The 24,831-nt window shown below is 38.3% G+C and overlaps 1 protein-coding gene across 1 annotated transcript in view; it reads right to left on the reverse strand.

Annotated features, from left to right (window-relative positions):
• Positions 1-2,869: 2,869 nt before the first annotated feature.
• KLHL42 (kelch like family member 42) overlaps positions 2,870-24,831 on the reverse strand; it is a 28,642-nt gene continuing 6,680 nt past the window's right edge. The window contains exons 2-3 of the mRNA XM_043969057.1: positions 18,116-18,309; positions 2,870-5,435 (exon numbers count right to left, since the gene is read on the reverse strand). Coding sequence (XP_043824992.1) covers positions 4,984-5,435; positions 18,116-18,309 — 646 coding nt within the window. The 3' untranslated portion in view covers positions 2,870-4,983. The remainder of the gene's footprint in view (positions 5,436-18,115; positions 18,310-24,831) is intronic.

Consider the following 24,831-nt stretch of genomic DNA (forward strand, 5'->3'; position numbering starts at 1 on the left):
TAAGCAGTGGATGTATTTAAGAGTTAAGGATTTCAGTTTCAAGCATATTAACTAGACCCCTAAGAAGGAATAATTTGCGGGGAAAGGGGAACAAGAGAGGGAAGGAAAGTTTCTCTCCCCCTCTTCCTTCCTCTCCCTCTCTCCCTCTCCTTCCCTCTTTCAAGAGTAGGCTATAAATGGGAGTCTCCAATAAGTTAAATTGATGCAACTTTTTTCCCAAAAATGGATAAATATATCATTTCTTGAAAATTCAGTTTTGTAACTAATACATATTTTACACATACTAAAACTTTTTATTTAAAGGAACTATGTAGTAAAACCTTTTTCACATCGAAAAAATCCTTTTATAATATAAACAATTCCCCTCATCCTCCCTGTGATTGTTTTGTGAATTTATAATGACATGGGTTTTTTTTTTAAGTTTTGTTTTTATATTACCTAGTGAGTGAACGAACCATCCCTGATAACAAAGATTTTTTTAAAAAAGGAAAAACTTAACTTTAGCAAAACTAACCAATGTATCAACCCAGTCCAGCATTATATGAAATGTTACATCAAGTAACTTCTTCCTCTGCCAAGAAGAGAGGAACAGTTACTGTTACACCTTTTCTTTGGAACCAAGGTTGATCATTATAATCACACAAAATTCAGTTTTGAATGTTTGTTATTTCAATTTTCCTTGTTTGTAGTCATTCTACATATTGTTTCCCTGATTGTGCTTCACTTTGCACTAGTTCATGTAAGTTTTCCCATGCTTCTCTACAATATTCATATTTGTCATTTTTCCAGTGCAATAATATTCTACCACATTCATTTATTCAGTGTAGTGCCTGGAATGTAGTAGCTGCTTAATAAACATTTCTTGTCGATAAATTGTCAACAAATGGACATTTTTTGACTCAATTTTTCTTAGTCATTCCACTAATAAATGGGCATTTTTTTCATTTCCAACATTTTGCTATCATAGACAGTGCTCCTATAAATATTTTAGTGTATGTGAGGACTTTTTTCTATTTCTGACCTCCTCAAGCTATACACCAAGCATTGGTATCTATGGATCAAAAGATACATACATTTTAGTAATTTTCTAAGCATCACTTTCCAAAACCACTGGATCAATTCATAATTCTAACAATAGTACATGCTTATCATTTTCACAAACTTTTCCACCGACTATTTCCATCTTCTATCATTTTTGCCAATTTGTTAGGTATAAAGTGAAACTTCAAAGCTGTTTTAATTTGCATTTTCTTTTTATTAGTAATTTGGAGCAATCTTTCATATAATCATTGATAGTTTGCAATTCTTCTGAAAACCATTCATTTACATCCTTTGTCTAGTTATCCATAGGGAATAGTTTTTGGTCTTATGGATGTGTGTTTGTTCTCTATAGATCCTGGTTGTCAGCCCCTTATCAGAGCTGTTTGATGTAAAAATTCCCCTGACATTATTTCCTATCTTATTCTAATTATATTGATTTTGTTCATATAAAAGCTTTTCTATTTCATGCACTAGAATATATTTTGTGGTGGCCTCTACCTCTGTTTTGTTAAAAATTTCCTTCCTAGCCACAGCTGTGAAAGGTATCTGATCTAGTTCTCTTCTACTTTATTTATAACCATTTTGAACTTATTGTGGTAAACTTTTTCTGGCCTAAAATTAATTTTTTGCCAGACTACTTCCAACTTTCCCAGTAGTTATCAAATGGAGAATTCTTCCCCAATTTATGTTCTCTGGTTTATCAAAACTGGGTTGAGTTCAATTGTTTCTGATTCTTCCTTACCACGTCTGTTCTACTGACCTACTTTTCTATTTTTTAACTAGTACCACAGTTGTTGGGGTTTTTTAATTATCAGTGCTGCTTTATAGTACAATTTGTGATTTGGAAGTGCTATTTCCCATTCATTTTTAGTTTAAAAAGAATTTCGCTTGAAATTCTAAACCTTTTGTTCCTCAAAATGAAGTTTATTTTCTTTTTTTTAAGTTAATTTTCTTTAACCGTATCAAGTATCCCCTTGGTATTCTGATGGCTATAGCACTGTATCTGTAAATTAATTTAAACTGCTTGGTCATTTTTATTATATTGCTGCAGTCCAGCCATGAACACTAATATCTCTCCACTTAAGTCATATTTTATTTCTCAAAAGATTAATTGTATCTGTACAGGTCTCAAGTGTACCCTGGTAGATAGACTCCGAAATATTTTACAGATATAATCAAGTTTTCTTAAAGTAAGCCACAGCTGTTGGAACGATTTCATCTGTAAAGGCAAGGGATAGTGGTTAGCCATACAATCACTGTACCATTAATTTATTGCTTCCCTTAGAGAGTGTCAAAGGACAATCTTACTGAAGTCTTTTAGTCAATCAAAATCCAGTTTACATTAAAAAAAAGTATGTGTGGTCTAATTTTTAAGAATGTTGAGCTATCCTTGGCTGAAGCTTGAACTTATAATTGAATTCTCACAGGAAAAATAAATGTCTGTCTAGGAATCTGATTAAATTAAGATATGTTCCATCTGAGATAACCATGGCAAGAATTTAGCACCTTTCCTATTACTGCAAACACCACTAGAGACTTATTTTTATGCAACTGCTTCCTCTCTAGTTTTCAATGGCACATGTGTTTTGCAGCTGTCCTCACTTTAGCCAAGAATAAAGAATCAATTAAGACAAAAAGGTCAAATCATCAAGCTGCCTGAATTACACATCTGGGCTGGTTTTTTAAAAAACCTTTAAAATAAGAACCACATCAAATACAGTAAATAAAACGATAAGATTTCGAGGCAAGTTTTTCCTATTTGCAGTCCCCCCCCTTTAAGTTTAAGGGTAAAGTTCAAACACACAAACCCTTCTTTTATAAATCCACTTTTATTTTATAATAAAAAAATCACTTTATGATACATTTTATCTGATAAGCAAGATTTTACTATGTGAATTAAACCAAAAATTACATCATTTTAAATAGAATTCATAGTTGTAAAAAAAAAAAGAAAGAAAAGAAAAGAAACAAGAAAGGCCCAAAGAATAGAGCTAAGAATTTTAGAGGCAGGCTTTTAAGTGGACTGGATGTTTGAGGGACTGAATGAATTTTTGTTGTTGAGTCATTTTGGTCATGGCTGACTCTCTATGACTCCATTTGGGGTTTTCTTGGAAAATAAGGTGGAATGGTTTGCCATTTCTTTCTGCAACTATATGAATTCATCTTTCACTTAAGCTGCTTGATTGGCTGGGACTATTTCTTTTTTGTCTTTGTATTCCTAGAACTTAATAAAGCCCCCTCATACAAAGGAGGCAATTAATAATTTCTTATTGAATGGAATTATTTAAATAGAATGGTTAGAATGTCAAAATCATTGTTATTCATAGATACTAATAATATTTCAGATACCTTAAGAAGGATTTAAATATTATGTCATTTGTGTTACTTATTGACTTTGGTCCTTAATCAAGCAAAAAACATGAAGCTAGTCATTGTTGGTTAGTCCCATTCCTTAATATATATTGGATAAAAAATACTTTCAGGATATGTTCCCCTGAGGTTTAAAAAAAGTTGTTCGTTCTCTCTCTCTCTCTCTCTCTCTCTCTCTCTCTCTCTCTCTCTCTCTCTCTCTCTCATTTTCAAGTACTTAGTTCAAGTAAGCCTCCACTAAAGTTCTACTCTGATAACCCATGTTGCCATGACCCCGGGTTCTAGGAAGCAATATCAGAAAGGTTCAAACTCTGGTAGATCCTATCCCGCAGAAAAGGCTCTGGACACAGGCATGGCAGTGCCCCAAAAAAGGGCTGTATTATGTCAAGTACAATTAATGTCTTCAGCTGTGTAAATATATGAAAAGTACCATCTATATTTTCCTGATCATCACAGACAAGAACATGCCCCCATCCCATTTCCAAAAAGCAAATCCTACTAAAGTGCAATGATTTAATGATCTAAGCTAGTTATTCTGCCTTTTAACTAATCCCTGAACTTTTCATCTTTTAACAGTGATACTTAACTGATTTGCAAACTTGGTAGAGAAACAAATGTAAAGCTATTATTGGCCATGAAGAATGATGCCCCCATGGCATCCTTTAATGAAGTCTGAATCTAAAGTTCTTGGCACCTATTTGTGACTGATAGGAATGTTGCTCTCCCCCCAGGGGCCCCTTATAATGCCGGGAAACCCTTTTCTGGGGTAAATGATTTTTTAAACTTAGGCTGTGGCACTTCCTCCTTTATGGATATGTTCAGGCAAAGGCTGTCCCAATTGTCCCCAAACTTTGAGTCAACTGTCTTTCCCTCTTCTTCCTATTCCTTAACAAAAGGAATAAATACCACTTAATAACTGAGTCTTAGAATGAGTCTCTAGACAGGAGACCTCCTGGAATCTTTCCCCCTCCTCAGTCAATAAGCATTTATTAAGTGCCTACTATGTACCAGGCACTGTGAAATCTCTGCCCTCAAGGAGCTCACTGTCTAACTAGGGCACTGTTTCACTTTTTTATTATATTCCCAGATGCCAGCACAGGGCCTGGCACATAGTAAGTATTTTAAAAATGCTTCTTTACTGATAAAGAGAGTGCCTAAAACATCTCCAACTCGCTCCAGAATTCCCGGGATGGTCCCACAGCTTTGAGTACCAGGCAGGCAGATATGTGTCTGTAGCCTAACATTCAGCCCAGTTAAGTTCAGAGTTACTCATATTTTGCCATTTATGCTATTGAGAAACTGGTGATAATTTTTTTGGCCAAAGCAACTAATGGAAATGTATTTACTAAAATGTGGATTATCAGTGTCGGTGGAGAGAGTACCAACATCATTAAAGTCACAAATCTCTCAAAGTAGAGAAATAAGTTCAAGTAGTGAGGTTATTCATAAATGCTAAATATGTAGTCTAACACAGCTTGCATTATCCCCTTGGGCCAATGCCAATCATCCTTATAATGTGATTTTACTTTTTCTAATTAGGTTCTTAGAATATTCTAAAACACTTAAGTGCAGTCATATTTCTGTTTCACTTGGCAAATAAAGAGAACAAATCAATAAGTTCTGTCCAAAAGCCGGAAAACGCCTAAATGGCTCCCAACTCTCTGAAAAGATATTATACTTGAGAAAAACCCTGTGTTCCAAGCTAGTTGACAGAGTAATGTCTCTGCTCATAATATAGATTCCATCATTGTGAAGTGTGCAAGTCAAGTTAAGACCTGATTTGGATGTGTTCTCCTTGAGACAGAGCCATTCCCGGGTAATTGTATTGTAAGACTGCACTGTTAACAGATCCTCACTTTGGTTGGTCCTTTTGTTGGGTCCAAGTTCATGGAGATAACCTCCCACCAAGTAGATGGTCTCCTCCACAGATAGCATCTGTTGTTTACGAATGTGGACATCACATACTTCAAAGATAGTCCAAGCATCAGAAGAGGGGCAGTACTGCAAAATGTTCATATTCCTGTCTAAAATAAAAGAATGAAGAAAACTGTAAATATTATAGATATTTCTCACTCTCCACAACGCATCCCCATCTCTCTGTACTGATGCATTTTAAAGTATTAGAATAACAGTACAAACCTAGGAAGTTCATTATTGAGTCTACATAACTCCAGCTAAAAAGGATGAGGAAACTCCATTTCCCTCTCAAAACTAGACAAATATATAAGAAAGATAAAGGAAATTATAGACTAGAATAGAATTGTTTGGAAGAAATTAGATTTGACTAATGATTTATGGTGACTAACAAATAGAAGTATTTTTAAAATATATATTTCTCAGAAACCCATAATATCTTTACAAAAACTGATCACATTGAAGTATAAAAGCAAATGCAAAAAGGCATGAATAAAATATATTCTTTATAGACAATAAAAATAGCAATTAATAAAGGGGATGTGAACAAAAGATACAAATCTAAATGGAGACTAATGACATCCTGAAGAGTGAATAGGTGACAAAGAATATTATATTAAAGACAATTTAATTATGAAAAAATATACCAAAACTTATTGTTCATAACTAAAGCAGTCCTCAGAAGAAAATCTTTCTTTGAAAACTTATATTTACACAATAGAAGAGAGTATCAATTAACCCCAGCATATGATTTTAAAGAATAGAAAAATGAATTAGCAACCCTAAGATAATCACAAAGGAAAGAATTTTGAAAATCAGAAAAGTAGAGAAACTTGAAATGAAAAGGACTACCCAAAAAAGTTATGATTAAGAAAGAAGACAAATTACAAAATAAAAAATGAGAATGTGAATTCAGAGCAGAAAAATAAAGAGATTATCAGAGTTATACATATAATTATATACCAGCAAAATTCAAAATTCAAAGGAAAATGTTAAATATACATAAAATACCCAAAGTAACAAACCAAGAAATAGACATCTTAACCCAAGCTCAGAAAAAGAAATAAAACAAGCCATTTATGAATTACCAAAGGCAAAAACTCTGAACCAGATGGATTTACAAGTAGTTCAACATTAATTAGCAAGCATAATTCATGATATAATCCACAAAAATAACAAAAACCATATGATTATTTTAATAGATGCAAGAAAAGCCTTTGATAAAATACAGTACTCATGTTAAAAGCCCTAAAAAGCATAAACATAGAAGGGACCTTCTTTAATATGATCAAAAGCATATATGTATATGCATATACATATATATGTATGTATATATATATATATATATAAAATGCCAAGAGCTAACAATATTTGTAATGCAGAAACACTCAATATTTCCCCAGTACAAAGTGGCAAAGGATGCCTCTACTCAGCACTAATATTGTACATAGTTATAGAAATATTGAAGATACAAACATTGCATAAAATTATTCTTATTTACAGATGATATGACATGAGGGTATATTTTGAAAATATTATCAGGGAGAAACTAGATTCAATAAAGCAGCTGAATATAAAATAATTCCATAAAGTTTTTGGCATTTCTGTACAGTACAAACAAGAATTACAAACAAACTGTGGTAGGGCCTAATTGGACTTATTAATGTTAAATAACAGCTAGGTGGCAAAGCAGATAGAATCATGGGTCTGGAGTCAAGAAGACATCTTCCTGAACTCAAATCTGACCTCAGACACTTTAGTAGCTGTGTGACCCTAGACAAGTCACTTAACCCTGTTGGCCTCAGTTTTTTCATCTGTAAAATGATCTAGGGGGCGGCTAGGTGGCGCAGTGGATAGAGCACTGGCCCTGGATTCAGGAGTACCTGAGTTCAAATTTCGTCCTCAGACACTTGACACTTACTAGCTGTGTGACCCTGGGCAAGTCACTTAACCCCCATTGCCCTGCCAAAAAAAAAAAAAAATGATCTGGAGAAGGAAATGGTAAACCATTCCAGTATCTTTGCTAAGAAAATCCAAAATGGGGTCACAGAGAATCAGACATGACTAAAACAACTCAATAACATTATTAAGTAACACCTTTGTGTTGCTCAAAGAGCTCTAAGACCAATTTCTTCTTTTTTTCAAGGTGCAGATAATTAGTTAATTGCAGCTACTTAGTCCAGAACACCAACACCAAAATCTCCTCAATGTTGGAAATCCCCTCAATCCTGGAGCTTCATCAATTACTCCACCCCCTAGGAGTCTGAGCCATTAGTCAGAGCCCAGTGCTAGCTAAATGGAATAGGGGAGTGGCACTGGGTTGGAGGGAGAAGAGCAACCTGAGGACAATTGCATTGATATTCCAGGCCCTGCACAGACAGCTAGGGTACAACCACTTACTGCACTAACACCAGCCACCCTGCTCCCTTTATTTGTGAGAGTATCGACCTGTCTCAGAATGAAAATAAGTTTAAATGAGCAATCTGAAATGACTGTGCTTGTTAGACTGACCTGACTTTGTGAAATGAATAGCCACACACCTATTGTTCAGACTTAGATATTTGAGAAGAACTTCCATGCCAAGGACAAAAGATACCAGGGATTCCATTTTTTTTCTATTCATTAAGAACATAATCAATACAAAAATTCCAACATTTTATATATAAAAAGAGGATTTTATTTTGAAATGATGGGCTTCTGTTACAAACTATTATAATATTCTGCTTTTAAAAACTATTTAATTTATAGCAGCTCTTTTTGTAGTGGCTAAGAATGCCCATCAATGGCTAAACAAGTCATTATTGTGGTTATCATTATTGTGGTATAAGACATGACAAGCAGGAAGATTTCAGAAAGGCCTGGAAAGACTTGTTTGAACTGATATATAAAAGTGAGCAGAGGGGGCAGCTAGGTGGCACAGTGGATAAAGCACCGGCCCTGCATTCAGGAGTACCTGAGTTCAAATCTGGCCTCAGACACTTGACACTTACTAGCTGTGTGACCTTGGGCAAGTCACTTAACCCTCACTGCCCTGCCCCGCCCCAAAAAAGAAAAGTGAGCAGAATCAAGAGAACATTGTGCACAGAGACAGCAATATTGTTTGATGAAGAATTGTGAATAATTTAACTATTCTCAACAGTACAATGATCCAAGACAATCCCAAAGGACTATTGATTAAACACATTATCTACGTACAAAGAAATCTTGAACTGATATTGATGGAACACAGACTGAAGCATGCTATTTTTCACTTTCTTTCTTTTTTTTTCTTTTATTCATTTTCTTATACAAAATGACTACGGTAATGTTTTGCATAATCACATATGTATAACACATATTTATTGCTTACTGCCTCAGGGATGGGGGAGGGGAAGGAGGCAAGGAGGGATAAAAATTGGAGCTCAAAATTATAAATAAAGATGTTCATTATTTTAAAAAATAACAAAATAAAAACTATTTTAAAAGTAATAAAATTAGGGGCAATGAGGTGGTACAGCGGATAGAGTACCAGCCCTGGAGTCAGGAGGACCTGAGTTCAAATTCAGCCTCAGACACTTAACATTGACTAGCTGTGTGACCCTGGGCAAGTCTCTTAACCCCAACTGCCTCACAAAAAAAAAAAAAGTAATAAAATTGCCATGTGTTCCTTTCTCAATTTTTGAGGGTTTTTCCTGAGTATTTTTTTCTTCTGTATTGATGCTCTTTTCCTTCATTTTCTTTTGCACCCCTCTTAATTCCCACTAACCCACCAACCCCCACAGAAGCCCTTCCTTGTCTCAAGTAAGATCAGTCAAGCAAAAGAGATCAATGCATTGAGAATATGTGAAAATGGATGCCTCATTCTGCATCCTGACTGGTCACTGCAAGGCTCAAAGTTCTGAATTCCTTCAAAGATACTATCAAAGATACTATGTTATGGTTGTCCTCCTCTAATCTTTTCTCCTGATTCTACTTATTGCATTCTCCATGAGCTCATATGTCTTTCCAACTTGTTCTTTTTTTTTTTTTGGTGGCAATCGGTTAAGTGACTTGCCCAAGGTCACACAGCTAGTCAATGTCTGAGGCCAGATTTGAACTCAGGTCCTCTGGACTCCAGGGTCGGTACTCTAACCCCCCCTCCCCAACTTGCTCTTATCCTCATATCCTCTTTGTTTTACTTTTTTTGTTGTTTATTCTTTGTTTTTTTAACATTCTTAGGGGAATGGCTCTTCATAAATTTGATTCAGCTCTATACTCAGTATATATTTGAGAAATGAGTCCTTAATCAGGGAAACATGCTATAAATTTTTTTGATATTACTTCATTGTCTATGGTACCTTTTAACAAAATGTAGTTTCCCCTATTATTTCTTTTATTTACATCTATTTTTGCTTTGTCTGAAATCATGATTGCTACCTTTGCCTTTTGCATATAAGATTCTGCTCCAACCCTTTATTTTAACTATGTGTTTTTTCAGTTTCAAGTGTGTCTCTTGTAAAGAACCTATTGTTGGATTCCAGTTTCCAATCCATTCTGCTCTCTGCTTCTGTTTTATGGGTGAGCTCATCCCACTCGCATTCACAGTTATAATTATTAACAGTGTATGTTCCCCCTATCTTCTGTTTCTTGCTGTCTCTTTTTATCCTGTCCCTCTTCAAAAGTCTATTTTGCTTCTAATCACTGACTCCCTTAATCTGCCCTCTTTTTTTTATCACCACCACCCCTTCTTTGCCCCCTTTCTCTTATCCCCATCTCCTCCTACTTCCCTATTGGGTAGGTTACATTTCTATACACAACAGAGTGTGTGTATGTGTGTGTGCATGTCTGTGTGTGTGCATGTGTGTATACACTTTCTTTTTTGAATGAATTCCAATGAGAGTGAGGTTCGAGCATTGCCTGCCACCCTGTCTTTGCATGTCCCCTTCCATTGTAAAAGCTCTTCCTTGAGTATCTCTTTTATGTGAGAAAAATTTCCCCTTCTGACTCTCCCTTCTCCCAATGCATGCTTCTTTCTCATCCTTTAATATTTTTTTTTTTTTGGAGATGACTCCAACACAATCAACTCACACCCATGCCCTCTGTCTTATATAAACTCCTCTTAACTGTCCTAATGATGATAAAGTTTTTGGGAGTTACATGTATCATCTTCACATAGGAATGTAAACAGTTTAAGTTTATTGAGTCCCTTATGATTACTCTTTCATGTTTACTTTTTTATTCTTCTCTTGAGTCTTGTGTTGGAATGTCAAATTTTCTATTCAGCTCTGATCTTTTCATCAGGAATACTTGGAAGTCCTCCATTTTTTATATATCCATTTTTTTCCCCTGAAGGATTATACTCAGCTTAGCAGGATAAGTGATTCTTAATTGAAATCCTAGCTCCTTTGCCTTCCAGAATAACATATTCCAAGCCCTCCACTCCTTTAACACGGAAGCCACTAAATCTTGTGTGATCCTGACTAGCTGCTCTTTGACCTGGAAATTCTGGAATTTGGATATAATATTCCTGGGAGTTTTCATTTTGAGATCTCTTTGAGGAGGTGATCAATAGATTCTTTCAATTTTTATTTTACCCTCTGGATCTAAGAGATTCAGTTGAAATGTAGTATCTAGACTCTGTGTGGGGGGGGGGAGCAACTGGGGTTAAGTGACTTGCCTAGGGTCACACAGCTAGTAATTGTTAAGTGTCTGAGGCTGCATTTGAACTCAGGTCCTCCTGAATCCAGGACCAGTGCTCTATCCACTGCACCATCTAGCTGCCCCAATACTCTTTTTTTAAATCATAACTTTCAAGTAGTTCAACAATTCTTAAATTATTTCTTCTCTATTCTCCAGGTCAGATGTTTTTCCAATGAAATATTTAACATTTTCTTCTATTTTTTTTCATTCTTTTGACTGTGTTCTATTATTTCTCGATGTTTCAGAGTCATTAGTTTTAACTTGCCTAATTCTAATTTTTAAGGAATTATTTTCTCCAGTGAGATCTTTTACCTCTTTTCCCATTTGGCCTATTCTGCTTTTTAAGTTCTTTTCCTCAGTGAATTTTTGTGCATCTTTTACTATACATCAATTATGGTTTTTAAGGTGTTATTTTCTTCTGAGTTTTTTATGCTTCTTTTACCAAGATGTTAATTCTCTTTTCATAATTTTCTCACATAAATCTCATTTCTTTTCCCAATTTTTCTTTTACCATTCATCTCTTTAGCTCTTCCAGGAATTCTTGTTAGGCTTGGGGCCAATTAGCATTTTTCTTTGAGGCTTTGTTTGTAGCTGTTTTCACACTGTTGTCCTTTGAATTTATGTTTTGGTCTTCTCTGCCACAGTAGTAGATTTTTGTGGTCAATTTCTTTTTTGTTGTTGTTATTTGCTTATTTTTCCAACTTATTTATTGACTTTCAACTTTATGTTAAAGTTGGGCTCAGTTCACCCAGGAAATCACTCTCCTAAGCTTCAGGCTTTTTTGTGCTGCTATTTTCAGAGATAGTTCTTGAGATCTGCAAGTGTTTGGTGCTTTCAAGGGAGCATGATACTGGGAGAGATGTGGTCACCACTCCCCTGGTCTACCCTATGGCCTTTACCTAGGAAGGGCTCCTAATCCTCTGTAGCTATAAGCACTAGTGATCTCTTTGCCTTGGAACTGTGACAAGGGCTCCTATTCCCTCATAACTGACTCCCAGCACTCCATTCTACCCTGGAACTCTATACACAATAGAGTTGCCAATCAGTTCCAGTCATTCCCAATATCAGCAAAGCATCCCCTGTAATCTCTTTCTGACCAGTTGTCCATCCCCCTTACCATCTCTGGACTGAGAGTTCCCAAAGTTGCTGCTGCTGCAGCCACTATTCTACCACCACATGTGTGTCCTCCAGACAGGCCTCCACTCCAGTGTCAGAGACTTCTCCTTTGACCTCAACTGTTCTTTGGCCAGAAAAATGTCTCACCCTGACTTTTTGTTGGCTCTGCCACAAAATTTTATTTGAAGTAGTATTTTAAAGCTGTTTGGGGAGGAATATTAGGAGACTTCAGCTCATTGATATTGAGTACTAATTACTAGTGGTTGATATCAGGGGAAACATGTTGGAATAAGGGATGGAGTCAATAGCATTAGAAGAACCTTACTACCTCTAAGAGTACTCTCAGACCCCTAAAGGGGAAACATATGCAGCTGCACTCTGGGAACATGATCTGCCAGTGGAGTTGGGGTCAATCTCACCAAGACACCTGGCCAGGAAAACTGCAAGCAGCAGCCACATATCCCTAGAACTTTACCTCCTGATGAAAGCTAATCCACATTTGCACAGCTCTAATTGCTATGAAGTACTCTTTAAACTGAACCTAAATCTGCTCTCTAGAATTCTACTCACTACTCCTAGCTCTGCCCCGTGGGGCAAGCAGGAAAAAAAAATCTAATCTCTCTTCTGCACAATACCTCTTCAATTACTTGAAGACAGCTATTATATTAGGGGCAGTTACATGATGCAGTAGATAGAGCGCCAGACCTGGAGTCAGGAGGACCAGAGTTCAAATCTAGCCTCAGACACTTACTAGCTATGTGACCCTGGGCAAGTCACTTAACCATGTTTACCGATGTTTCCTCACCTGTTAAATAAGTTGGAGAAGGAAATGGCAAACCACTCCAGTACCTTAGTCAAGAAAACCCTAAATGGAGTCACAAAGAGTTGGACATGACTAAACAACAAAAAGCCACCATATCAGTTTTGTGTAAGTCTTCTTGGATAAGTAGACTTCTCTAAGACAAGCTGAATACTTGGACATAGTTCTTCTAAAATAGCATGTTCCCATAATGGGAACAGCGTGCAAAGCATGGCTTCTGTTGGTTTAGAGGAAAAGCACTAGATTAGAAATCAGAAGACCTAACTTTTACTAAACTGACTTTGAAATTTTGAATATGTCCCTTAACCTCATATGAGATATATGTTGCAAGGAAAAGACATGTTATAAAAAAGAAATCAATCATAAGTACTTATACACGTAGGACGCTTTGGCTGAAAAATCAGAGAAAGGCTCCATGACCCTAAAGATACAATGGCAAAACAGATGGTAATACAACTACTTTAATGCTATTTCCACTGATAAGACTGTATCATTTTCTGATGTTGAACCATCTAACCAGGACCTCTGAAGGCAGAACTTTCTTGTCTGGGTCTTCAGTTACTGTGGCTACTAAAGAGGCAGAAGCTAGAACACTTTCTAAAGCTGCCAAATCATATATCCTCAAGGGCTGATTCTCTGAACAGTGTCTATCAGGGCCAGCCTGGGAGCAGGGCCAGAGGTCTTGGGCAGGGGATAAGAGGAGGAGAGACTGCCATTCCCAGCACTCTTGGGCTCAGGGTCCTTGGCTGTCAACCTTTGAATCTAAGGAGAAGCAGTAGTAAAGTGGTGGAGCTATGCCCACCAACATTAGGTGAACCCCCACATTCTGTCCTAGACTCTCTTTTCTCCTTTTTCTGTACTCTCTCTTAGTGACATCAGCTCCCAGGGGCTTAATGATAATCTCTATGCAAACTATTCCCAAATTTGTATTTCTATTCCTAGAATCTCTCCAGAGCTCCAATGCCATATTCCAATGACCTTCCCTATCTCCATCATGGACATCACCACCCTTCCAGTCACATGAGTTCATAACCTCAGGGCACTCCTGGTATCTTCCCTCTCTTTCAACCCACATAATCAGTCAGCTACCAAGTCCCGTCAATTCTACCACCATAACATCTCTTGTATCAGTTTCTTTCTCACTACCCATATGGCCACCATTCCCCTGCTCAATAAATGCCACTGGCTCCCTACTTCCTCTAGGATGAAATACAAATTCTTCTGTTTTGGCATTAAAATTTCTCCACAACCTTGCTCCAACTTATTTTCCACTCATGTTATACTAATTAGTCCCCTTCATGCATTCCATGGTCCAGCCAAATTGACCTCCTTACTGATCCTCATTTACACAATGCTCCATTTTCTGTCTCCATACTTTTGCACTGGCTGTCTCCCATGTCTGGAAAGCACTGGTGCATACCCACTTTACCTCTGTCTCTCAGAATCACTAGCTTCCTTCAAAACTCAGATCAAGGGGCAGCTAGGTGGTGCAGTGGATAGAGCACTGGCCCTAGAGTCAGGAGGACCTGAGTTCAAATCCAAGCTCAGACACTTGACATTTACTAGCTGTGTGGCCCTGGGCAAGTCACTTAACCCTAGTTGCCTCACCAAAAAAAAAAAAAAAAATCACATATTTTAAAAGATGGGATATACTGATTATTATTTACTCACCCAGTTTTAAGAAGGTAGCAGGACAGGAACCAAACTTCCAGATCCTGATATTTTTACTCTAATAATGAAGAACTACTTTAATAATTAATAAGTCTTGGTTAAATGCACATAATTACCAGATCTGCTAGAAAGAGTAACCAAGCAAAGGGGATTTCTGAAGGAATATAAGAGAATACCCCACCCTGTCATCTTTACAAACTCATTTTCAAACCCCCACATATTTATCCACAGCACCAAACCAGTCCACAATGGGTGTTCTGGTTTGGAATTTCCAAAACCAAAATCATAGTGGGTGGCCCAGGGGAAGCTAAAGGTACATTGGCAGAAGCAGTGTGAAGCTAGAAACACACTAGCAAGTGTTTTCCAGGTCAAATTTAAAGGACATTTGCTCAGCCAAGGTGGTGGAAAAAAAAGAAAGAAAGAAAAGAAATTTCTCAGTGGATCACTTGCCTAGTTTTAGTGCCAGCCTGTCATCTTATATTTTTATAGACATGTTTAGCAAAAAGAAAGAAGAGTATTTGACATCACTTTAGGAAAATGTAGATTAAGTGTCAATGTTTGCATTCTTCCAATTCACATATGATGCATTGCTGGCTGGTACCCAGCTTGAAAGGAATTAGAATTCTTGGAAATTCACTTACATGGATGATTCTGAGTATTCCCTTTCCCATGAAAACACATTTGCAGGAACCCTTTGGGAGTGATGGACTGTTTTTAGAATACAGAGATGACTACTGCAACCTTAACCCCTAACTAAACTAGAGCGAGTAAAACGAGTGAGTCCTGGGCATCATGTTTTAGAATTAAACATAAAGGAAAAATTGGGAATTTTCTTCTCTACAGCACAAAGACACACTCCTAATGCAACACCTGGAATAGCTTCACAAAAGGAAGGGACCACACTGTTGATAAACTAGAGAGGAAACAATTTTACTGCTAATATGCAGCCTTTGACGCCCACCTCCCTACAGTACACAAATACATACACACACATCCCACTCTTCCCCCCAAGACACACAAACATTTGCATATTCACACAACTAAACCATTTTAAGCTCTTCCAGGAATCCTTACTTCAGAGGATTACTTCTCCACAACCAAGAAATGTCAATTCAACTCAGAAAAGAAGCTCACAAAATAGACATTTTTTTACTCTAAAAAAAAAAACAAAAAACCCCAACCACTTTCCTTTTTGAGGAAAGCAGCACAATTTATCCCACCTATTTGGTGAAAACACAAATACACAGAAAACAGTATCCCACACACAGAAGGCTGAAGAATACTTGCTGACTACCCATTGGGAACTGCAATGTTAACTAAAAGTCACTCATTTCACTTCAGTGTTGTCACACACAACCAAGACAAGCCATTTCTGTTCCATCTATTCTATAATTCAACATTTAAGAAGGTATTCTGTTCTCTCTTGCTGATTTTGTCAAGTGTGACCTACCTCTATGACCAAGAGTCTGAATGCCCTACCAGTCTATTGGCACATTTTTAATGAGCTTTGTCTTCCAATGGCATGGAACCAAAATACTCCCTTTGTCAGAGAAGCAATCAATTTCATATTTTCCTTTCATCTTCCATCTGAAAAGCAGTTTTACGTTCTGTACCCAAGTTCCTAAGGGTGAATATCACCTACAAGGGTCTGCCCTGGGACCTCTTTTCTTCTTATTCTTCCTCTAGGAGACTTTGTCTGCCTCCATGAGTTTAATTATCACCTAATGCTGATGATTCCCAGATCTTTCAATCATTCCCTACTCTTTCTCCTGAGTTCAACTACTGTCAGCAATTGCTCACTAGACATTTTGAACTGGACGTTCCATAGGCTTCCCCAGCCCCCCCCCCAACCTGGGGCAATAGAGGTTAAGTTCCATAGGCATTTTAAATTCAACATTGTCTAAAACAAAACATTATCTTTCCTCCAAATCCACCCTTCTTTGGAACCTTCCTATTTCTGTCAAAGGAACACCATTGTTTCAGTCACTCAGGTTCTCAACTCATTGTCATCTTCAATTCTTCACTCTCCCACAGCTCGAATATCCAATCAGCTGCCAAGTCCAGTCCATTGTACCTCCACAGCATCTCCCACATTCATCCCCTTCTCTCTATTCACCCTAATTAAGGTCTTCATGGCCTCTCACCTGGATTACTGCAATAGCCTCCTAATTGGTTTCCCTACGTTGTCTCTCTTCTCTGCAATCTACCTTCCATACAGTCGCTAAAATGATTCCCTAAAGCACAAGAATGAACATGTCTCTCCCCTTCTCAAGAAATTCCAGTATTTCCCTATTTCTACTAGGATCAACTATAAATCCCTCAGTTTAGCATTTAAAGCCCTTCACAACTTGACTCTGACCTAGTTCAGCTAAAGGGCCACTTTCTTTATGAAGCCTTTCTCAATTCCCTTCAATGGCTACTGCCTCTTCCTCACATTACCTTGTATGTATTTTGTATATATTTGTGATATGTACATATTATAACCACCAATAGAATGTAAATTTCTTGGGCCTTCTTGAGGACTGTTTCCTTTTTTGTCTTTGCTAGCCCAGCATCTAGCACAGTGCCCAGAACAGAGTGGATAAATGCTTGATGATTGACGTTGTACCCTAAATTCCTAACTGGCTTGATATTGGCATAACCATCCCCCATTCCTAGAATATCCTTCTTCCTCATCTCTACCTTAAATAATCCCTCTCTCTTCCTTCATGATTCAACTCAATCACCTTCTACACGAAGCCCTTTCTAATCCCTCCAGCTGCTAGTGTTCTTTCTTCCTCCCAAACTACCTTGTATTTAAGTGTTATTAATATGGTTCAGTCATTTTTCAGTCATGCCCAATTCTTCATGACCCCATTTGGGGTTTTCTTGGCAAAGATACTGGAGTGGTTTGTCATTTCCTTTTCTATTTCATTTTACAGATGAAGGAAACTAAGGCAAACAGGGTTATGTGATCTGCCCAGGATCACATAGGTAGTGTCTGAGGATGGATTTGAAGTCAGGTCTTCCTGATTCCAGGCCTAGTGATCTATATTCACTGGGCCACTTAGCTGCCCAATCATATTATTCTACTAATGCACATATTTCCATTAGACTGAAACCAATAATCACATTTTACATAATTATAACTTAAATGATACAAATTCACATATATGCAACCAATTCACAGGATTCATTATTTTCACTAATAGAAACCAAACTGTATGTACTGACAAAGTGTCCAGAGGCAGTAGGCATAAAGCATGGCTTCCCCAACAGGTCCCCCATTAATGCCCAGCTTGTTCTAGAGAATCACTGACCCTATTTATAGGGGTTCCATCACCACCTTGCCCTAGCTAGACTAACCCTATTTCAGTCTTTGCATTCCCATGACCTAAAAGTGTGACTGGCACACAGTAGGTACCTAATAAATATTTTTTGACTGGCAAGCAAACATTTGGACACTTCTTGCTGGCATCTTCTCTAAGCCACAGGTTCTTACACATGATTTTTTTTTTTTTTTACCACCTGGCTCACTTGACTTACCTCTGGTAGTGTATCCTCCTATGACATAAATTTTTCCCTTACACTCACAGGCAGAGAATTCAGCCAAAGGATTTGGTAACGGGGCCACAAAATTCCACCAGTCCTGCTCAGGATTGTAACATTCAACATTGGAAACAGATTGCCCACCAATGGCATACAGTTTCCCACTCACAGCCAGAAGCTTGAAGCTGGACCTAAAAGAGAGATGAAAGACCTGTGACACACAAGAACATATGTATGCCTAAGATGGTATCTGAATTTAAGCTCCTCTTGGGAGCTTAAAGGATCTTTTTCTGTGATGGATTGAGGGTAATTCTAACTCAAAAGGGATATGTGAACTGGCTGATATCTTTAAGCTCCTTTTCTGCCCTAAATTTCTACAGGAAAGGAATATCTTCAAAGTAATGTTTCTGAAAACATTTAATGAAAGATAACATTTGAGGGCATCATTTCGACAAATATTTATTGAACATTTTTATGTCTCCAGCATTCTTCTAGGATCATAGGGCCATAATGTCATAGATTTAGAGATGGAAATAATCTATTCTTTTACATTTTTACAAATAATTATAATAGCTAGCATTTATAATGCATCCATACCTATACAAAGAGGGAGGGAGGGAGGGAGGGAGGGAGGGAGAGAGAGAGAGAGAGAGAGAGAGAGAGAGAGAGAGAGAGAGAGAGAGAGAGAGAGAGAGGGAGAGAGAGAAAGAGAGAGGGAGGGAGGGAGGGAGAGAGAGAGAGAGAGAGAGAGAGAGAGAGAGAGAGAGAGAGAGAGAAAGAGAGAGGGAGAGAGAGAGAGAGGGAGAGAGAGGGAGAGGGAGAGAGAGGGAGAGAGAAAGAGACAGAAAGAGACAGAAAGAGACAGAAAGAGAGAGGGAGAGAGAGAGAGTGAGAGAGACAGAGAGAGAGAGGGAGAGAGAGAGAGAGAAAGTGCTTTACATATGTTAACTCATTTTATCCTTGCAAGAACCTGTAAGATAGGTGCTATTGTTACCCCCATTTTACAGATAAGGACACTTAAGTAGGTAAAGGATTTAAGTAACTTGCCCAGGGTCATTACACAGCTAATAAGTATGTGAGATAGTATTAGACCTCCAATCTCTCTGACTCCAAATCCCATGCTGTATCTATTGCACCACCTAGCTGCCTACCTGTCACCTACATGTCACCAAGTAATTAAGTGATTTCCCCAATGTCATTCAGACAGTTAGTAACAGAGTCCAGATCTGAACCCAGGTCTTCTGACTCTCAATTCAGCACTTTTCCTGCTCCACTGAAGACATGCTCTCATCAGCATTTACCATTTACTGAGCTAAGTTCTCCCCATTCACACTGGAGTGTGTTAGAAGGGAAGAATTTCCTTCCTCTCTCCTTCAAAACCAAACTCTTCATTCAGACTAGTTTAAATACAGAGATATAGATCACACTCATATGTGTAAACGTATGTATACACATATATACATACATGCATATACATAGCAGAACTAGCTATATACTAAGCAAGTGGGTAAAAGTGCACTGCTGAAAATTATAAAGTAGACTTAGAGGCAGTTAATATTGAAATGTAAATGGCGTTAAGTTTCCTAGAAATCAATGAAAAGCACATTCCCTTCATTGGGACTTGCATATTGTGTTTAAGACAACCCTGAGAACATTTTTGTATGTCATTAGACTTCACCTGGGTGGCTTAGTTAGTAGGGGGTCCGCTGGCATCATTTTGGTCATATTTTTCTGATGCCAGTGATTCATAAAACCTGATCATGATGTCATTTTTGTGCATGAAAAATAGAGAACTGAAAGAATTAAGGCAGTCTTGTAAATAAGCTTAAGATTTTACCAGCCCACAATTTGTTTTTACTCTCTGCTCCCCAAAGGTACACTGGCAGTAAAATAAATAAAATTAACAGACATTTTATTACTCATCCAGCAGAATCACTTGCCCTGGGCAAATAGGTGAGTAGTTATTTTCAAAGCTGAATTAAAAAGCAGCCAAAAAGTAAACAATCCTTCTACCTAGCCCCTAAAATGCTCAAGTGCACTTTGGCCTCTCATGAAATGCTTTTTCAAGTTGTCAAATTTGATTTAAGATGAACTTCACCTTATGAAAATAGTCCATGTAATTAAGCAATAATTCTCTAATGGGGAGAGTTAAGAGTTCCACTTGCTTGGAGTATGCTTAGGTTAATTTACTGAGCACTCTGACCCTAACACCAAACCCATTCCAGTGCACAACAGTGGGGGAAAATGAGAGATCCAACAGAATTCTCATTCCCCTGGGGTCTTAGACAATAAGGGGAGTACTCTACAGTGTGCTTGAATTTCTTTAGCACTATATCATTGAAGAGATATTTAACAAATGTTTTTAGCAATAACAGTGATGGTGATGACGTGGCAAGGTCAACGATCCCAAGAATAAAGAATTAAAAAGCATCGTGTTTGCCTCATTCATAACTCTGATGAACACAATGAACATAATTTCAAGGAACTAAAAATTACCTCCTGACAGCTGATGGACTAAATGAGACACATTTCTAGACACAGCCGTTGTGGAAATTTATTTGCTTGACTATGCAGATTTATTTAAAGGGTTTTATTTTTCTTTCTTGGAGGGAAGGGGGGAGGAGAAGTAGGGAGAGAAAACAAATGCTTGTAAACTGAAAAACAGAAAATTTACTCTTGAAAAAAGTAGTGTGTTCTTAGTTACCAGAAGATCCTGACAAACACAGTGAAAAGGATAGTGACCGTGCTTTTCAAGTATCATTTGAAATAACTAAATATGTTTAACTGGGAGAAGATTTAAGTGGCACATGGCTGCCTTCCATTATCTGAGGGGCCATCAAGTGGAAAAGGCATCTGATCTGGCCCCAGGGAGCTGAAACCAGGAGCTGAAGGAGGAAGTTCCAGAGGGACAGATTTTAGCTGGATGGAAGTGAGTTTTCTAACAATCAGAGCTGTCTCAGGAGACAGTAGGATCCCCCTAACAGAAGTGTTCCGGTTAGGGCTGGACACTTCCTGGCTGGTAATGTTGCAGAAGGGATTCCAGATCAAGTCTAAATTAAGTTAAGACAAGATGATTGGAAGTTGGAGAGGGGTTTCCAGCTCTGAGATTCTGTGAAAAAAGATTCTGTGTGAAAGCTTATCTTATGTGGAAACAATACCATATGTGAAGGTTATTCCCAATTAAAGTAGTAAGGAGGAAGGCGAACGACGGACCATGGGGTTCACCAAGCAAACACAAAACAGCCTAGTGATAACCTTAACTTTTCTGAGTTCAGATCCACATTCAGGCCACTAGGCGGCGCTGCCTACCTGTTATCCAGAGCTTCCTCCTAGAGCAGAGAAATTAATTCTTTGCAAAGGAAGCAATGCACTTAACATGCTGATGATTTTGAGCTTGAATTTATATAGGGCAGAAACTTTTATTCAATGTTAGTTATACAATACATTTGTGTTTGATTGAGGGTCTTTCTTTTCTTCTTTTACATCATGGTCCTCCCCCCTCCAAGCAATCCAAACAAATCAACGCATTGGCCATGCCTGGAAAAGTGCGCCTCATACCACCTTTTTTTTCCAGGGTGCAAAGGGCTTCATGAAAGCCACCTTATTTTATGTCCAAACCAACCCGGGTAGAAACAAGCTACCTTGTTATTTTAAGATTCCTGGGAGTTCTGCAATGTGTTCAATCCCTGGGGGAAATCAGCGACTTTGAGTTCAATAACCGTATTGTCAGATTCAAGGTCAAACACCAGTGGAGCCCAAGGAGAGCACTTTCGCTCTAGACTAAGATAGTTTATTATAAAGTACTATGTGATTTCTTGCTTATTTGAATTATTGACCCTCTTTGATTACAACATCATAATCACTCAAGGTTCCAAGTTCTATTCAATATATAACATGTGGGGCTTAATTATCAAGAAAATACCCTGTGACCCATTAACTTTGCTGAAGGTGTGTGGCTAATGTGTGGTAGTACAACTCTAGACTCAAAACATCTGACACTATTTAATCTTTTTTTTTTTAATTGCTTCAACTGAGATGTATTAGCATTAGCATCTAAGTTTAAAGAGAATTCTTCAAAGGCTCTAATTTGTAGTCTGACAGAATGAAACCAGGTGTTTTCCAACTAGGACCTGCCCAAGAACTTTTAAGAGTACAAAGGACTACGGGCCTCCCCACCCCTGCCACACTCACACCCTCTAGCTCCCAGGTTAGGGACTATGGCAGTGCTCAAGGTGGAGAAATGTCTCTGGTGACTTGAATTCTCTCACGTCTGAGCATGAGCCAAAGGCAGGCCTTTTTTTTTTTCTCTTGCCTGCCCTCTCTTACTCCATCAATCTCATGTACCCTTCACTTCTCTCCATTATTTTATTTCTATTTTTCCTACTTTTCCCCCTCTTCCTGGGGCAGAGATACCTGGGCTTGGAGCAGAGACCTAGGCCGGTGAACCTTAAATTGCTCAGTACCAGAGGAAGCTGAGACACTTGGAGATCCAGCCACCAGGAAAACCACCCTCAGAGGGAAGGGAATGCAACTAGGAAAAATCAGGAAAGAAAGAATGAAATAACCAAAGATTTCAGGAAGAAGAAAACTCAAAAACCTTAAAAAAAAAAAAAGCTGATAAATAGAAAGGAAAAACATTAACAACGGAAGGAAATAGTCTCCTGATCTAGGAAATGAGTTCAGAAATCTATGAATAAATATTACAAAACAAAGGGAAATGATCCTACACTTGAAGAGACAAGGACCCTTGGAAACTTGAGGAGAAGAAGGGACCTCAACAGAAATGAGAATTATAAAAGCAGAATTTATGATCCGCAGAGTAAAAATAATTGGCAGTATAGAAAAACTTGAACCTACAATGGTTAATCAAACCAAAGAAACAAAAGAGAGAACAATTGATTGGGAATGCAAATACAGAGAAAGTGAAAGGCAATCTAGAAGAAAAGAAAGGGAAAAAATAATAATATTTTTAAATATGCTCACTATGCAAGCAAAATATAATGATCTCAAAGACAGGATGTAGAGAGACCACCTAAGGTTCATGAGTCTCCCAGAAGAACATGACAGGACAAAAAACCTTAACACCATAATTCAGCAAATAATAAAAGAGAATTGTCCAGAACTTCTGAACACAGAAAATGAAATACCAACTCTAAGAATCATATATGACCTCCAGAAAAAAAAACCCAAGCCTGCAAACTCCAAGACATATAGTAGTTAAATTTAACAATTCAATTCAGATACAAGTTTTGCAAGAAAGTTCTTCAAATATAAAGGAAAGGATATTCAAATGATACAAAACTACTCTGCACCTACCAGAAAATGCAGTAGGGAATGGAATAATGTGTTTTGAAGAGCAACAGAACCCAGGGTGACTACCCATAAATAAGCATTTGAAACACTTTAAGAAAACCAGTCCTGAAAACATTTATTTCTCAAAGACCCCAGACAACCCAAGTGAATTGATGGAGCAGCTAAGGACAGCAATAGAGTAACATCAGAGATACAAGTGACTTCTTTCTAAATGTACACAAAGAGACAGGGGTGAAGGCAGCAGTCAGGTGGAGATAACAAGTAGAGAGGCAGGCCTGGGACAATATAAACAGAACCTCTCTACAGGTGAGAATTTTTTTTTTTTGATGGGGCTACATTATAAAATGGGAGGGAGCATGAAAGGGAGGAAAAAAGCAAGGGATAGGGGGAAGAGTTATGTGCCTGGGTCAAATCAATGGTTAGCAATGAAGGGAAGATTACTCCTATGGACTCTCAAGAAGAGAAAAGCCTTGAAGGCAGTGGGTAAGGATGAAGAGAAATGATTTTAAAAGGGGAGGGGAGAGGGCAGCTAGGTGGCGCAGTGGATAGAGCACCGGCCCTGGAGTCAGGAGTACCTGAGTTCAAATCCGGCCTCAGACACTTAACACTTACTAGCTGTGTGACCCTGGGCAAGTCACTTAACCCCAATTGCCTATCTAAAAAAAAAAAAAAAGAAAAGAAAGAGGGGAGGGGAGGGGGAGGGGAGGGGAGGGGGAGGGGAGGGGAGGGAAGAGAGAGGTCTTGCTCTGGTGGTGACAGGAGGCTGCACTAAGCCCATTCCTACGGGCTCCTATGGCGGGGGTTTTTTGTTTGTTGTTGTTTTGTTTTGGGGTTTTTTGCAGGACAATGAGGGCTAAGTGACTTGCCCAGGGTCACACAGCTAGTAAGTGTCAAGTGTCTGAGGCCAGATTTGAACTCAGGTCCTTCTGAATTCAGGGCCGGTACTTTATCCACTGCGTCACCTAGCTGCCCCCCCTTTGTTCTTAATGAAGGGAGATGAATACCTTGTGCTGGGTACTGTCTAGATTTGGTACTTGAAAAGACAACCCTTCCTACCACAGGAGGCAGGAAGGGGGAGGGAGGGAAAGTTGGAATTCCTGGGGGCAACTGGCACCTGGGAGAATGGAAGGGTATGGAGCCAGGGAGATTTTGAGGCAAATGAGGAAAGAAGGTAACCAGGGGAAGGATACAGAAAAGAGGTAGGCTGAATAATCAGGATATTGGGGGTGTAGGTCCTACCATAGGGCAATGTCCTTTCTGTCACCTACAGGAATCTGTATTGCCCTGGGAGTGAGACACAATGAAAGGGGGGGGGGGATTCTATGGGGTAAGCAACAACTGTTGTGGCAACAACTGCCTGGAGGGGAGAGCCTAGAAGGGGTATCTCAGAAACTCTTGTT

The sequence above is a fragment of the Dromiciops gliroides genome, chromosome 5 (assembly GCF_019393635.1).
Source record: "Dromiciops gliroides isolate mDroGli1 chromosome 5, mDroGli1.pri, whole genome shotgun sequence".
NCBI classification, from domain to species: Eukaryota; Metazoa; Chordata; class Mammalia; order Microbiotheria; family Microbiotheriidae; genus Dromiciops; species Dromiciops gliroides.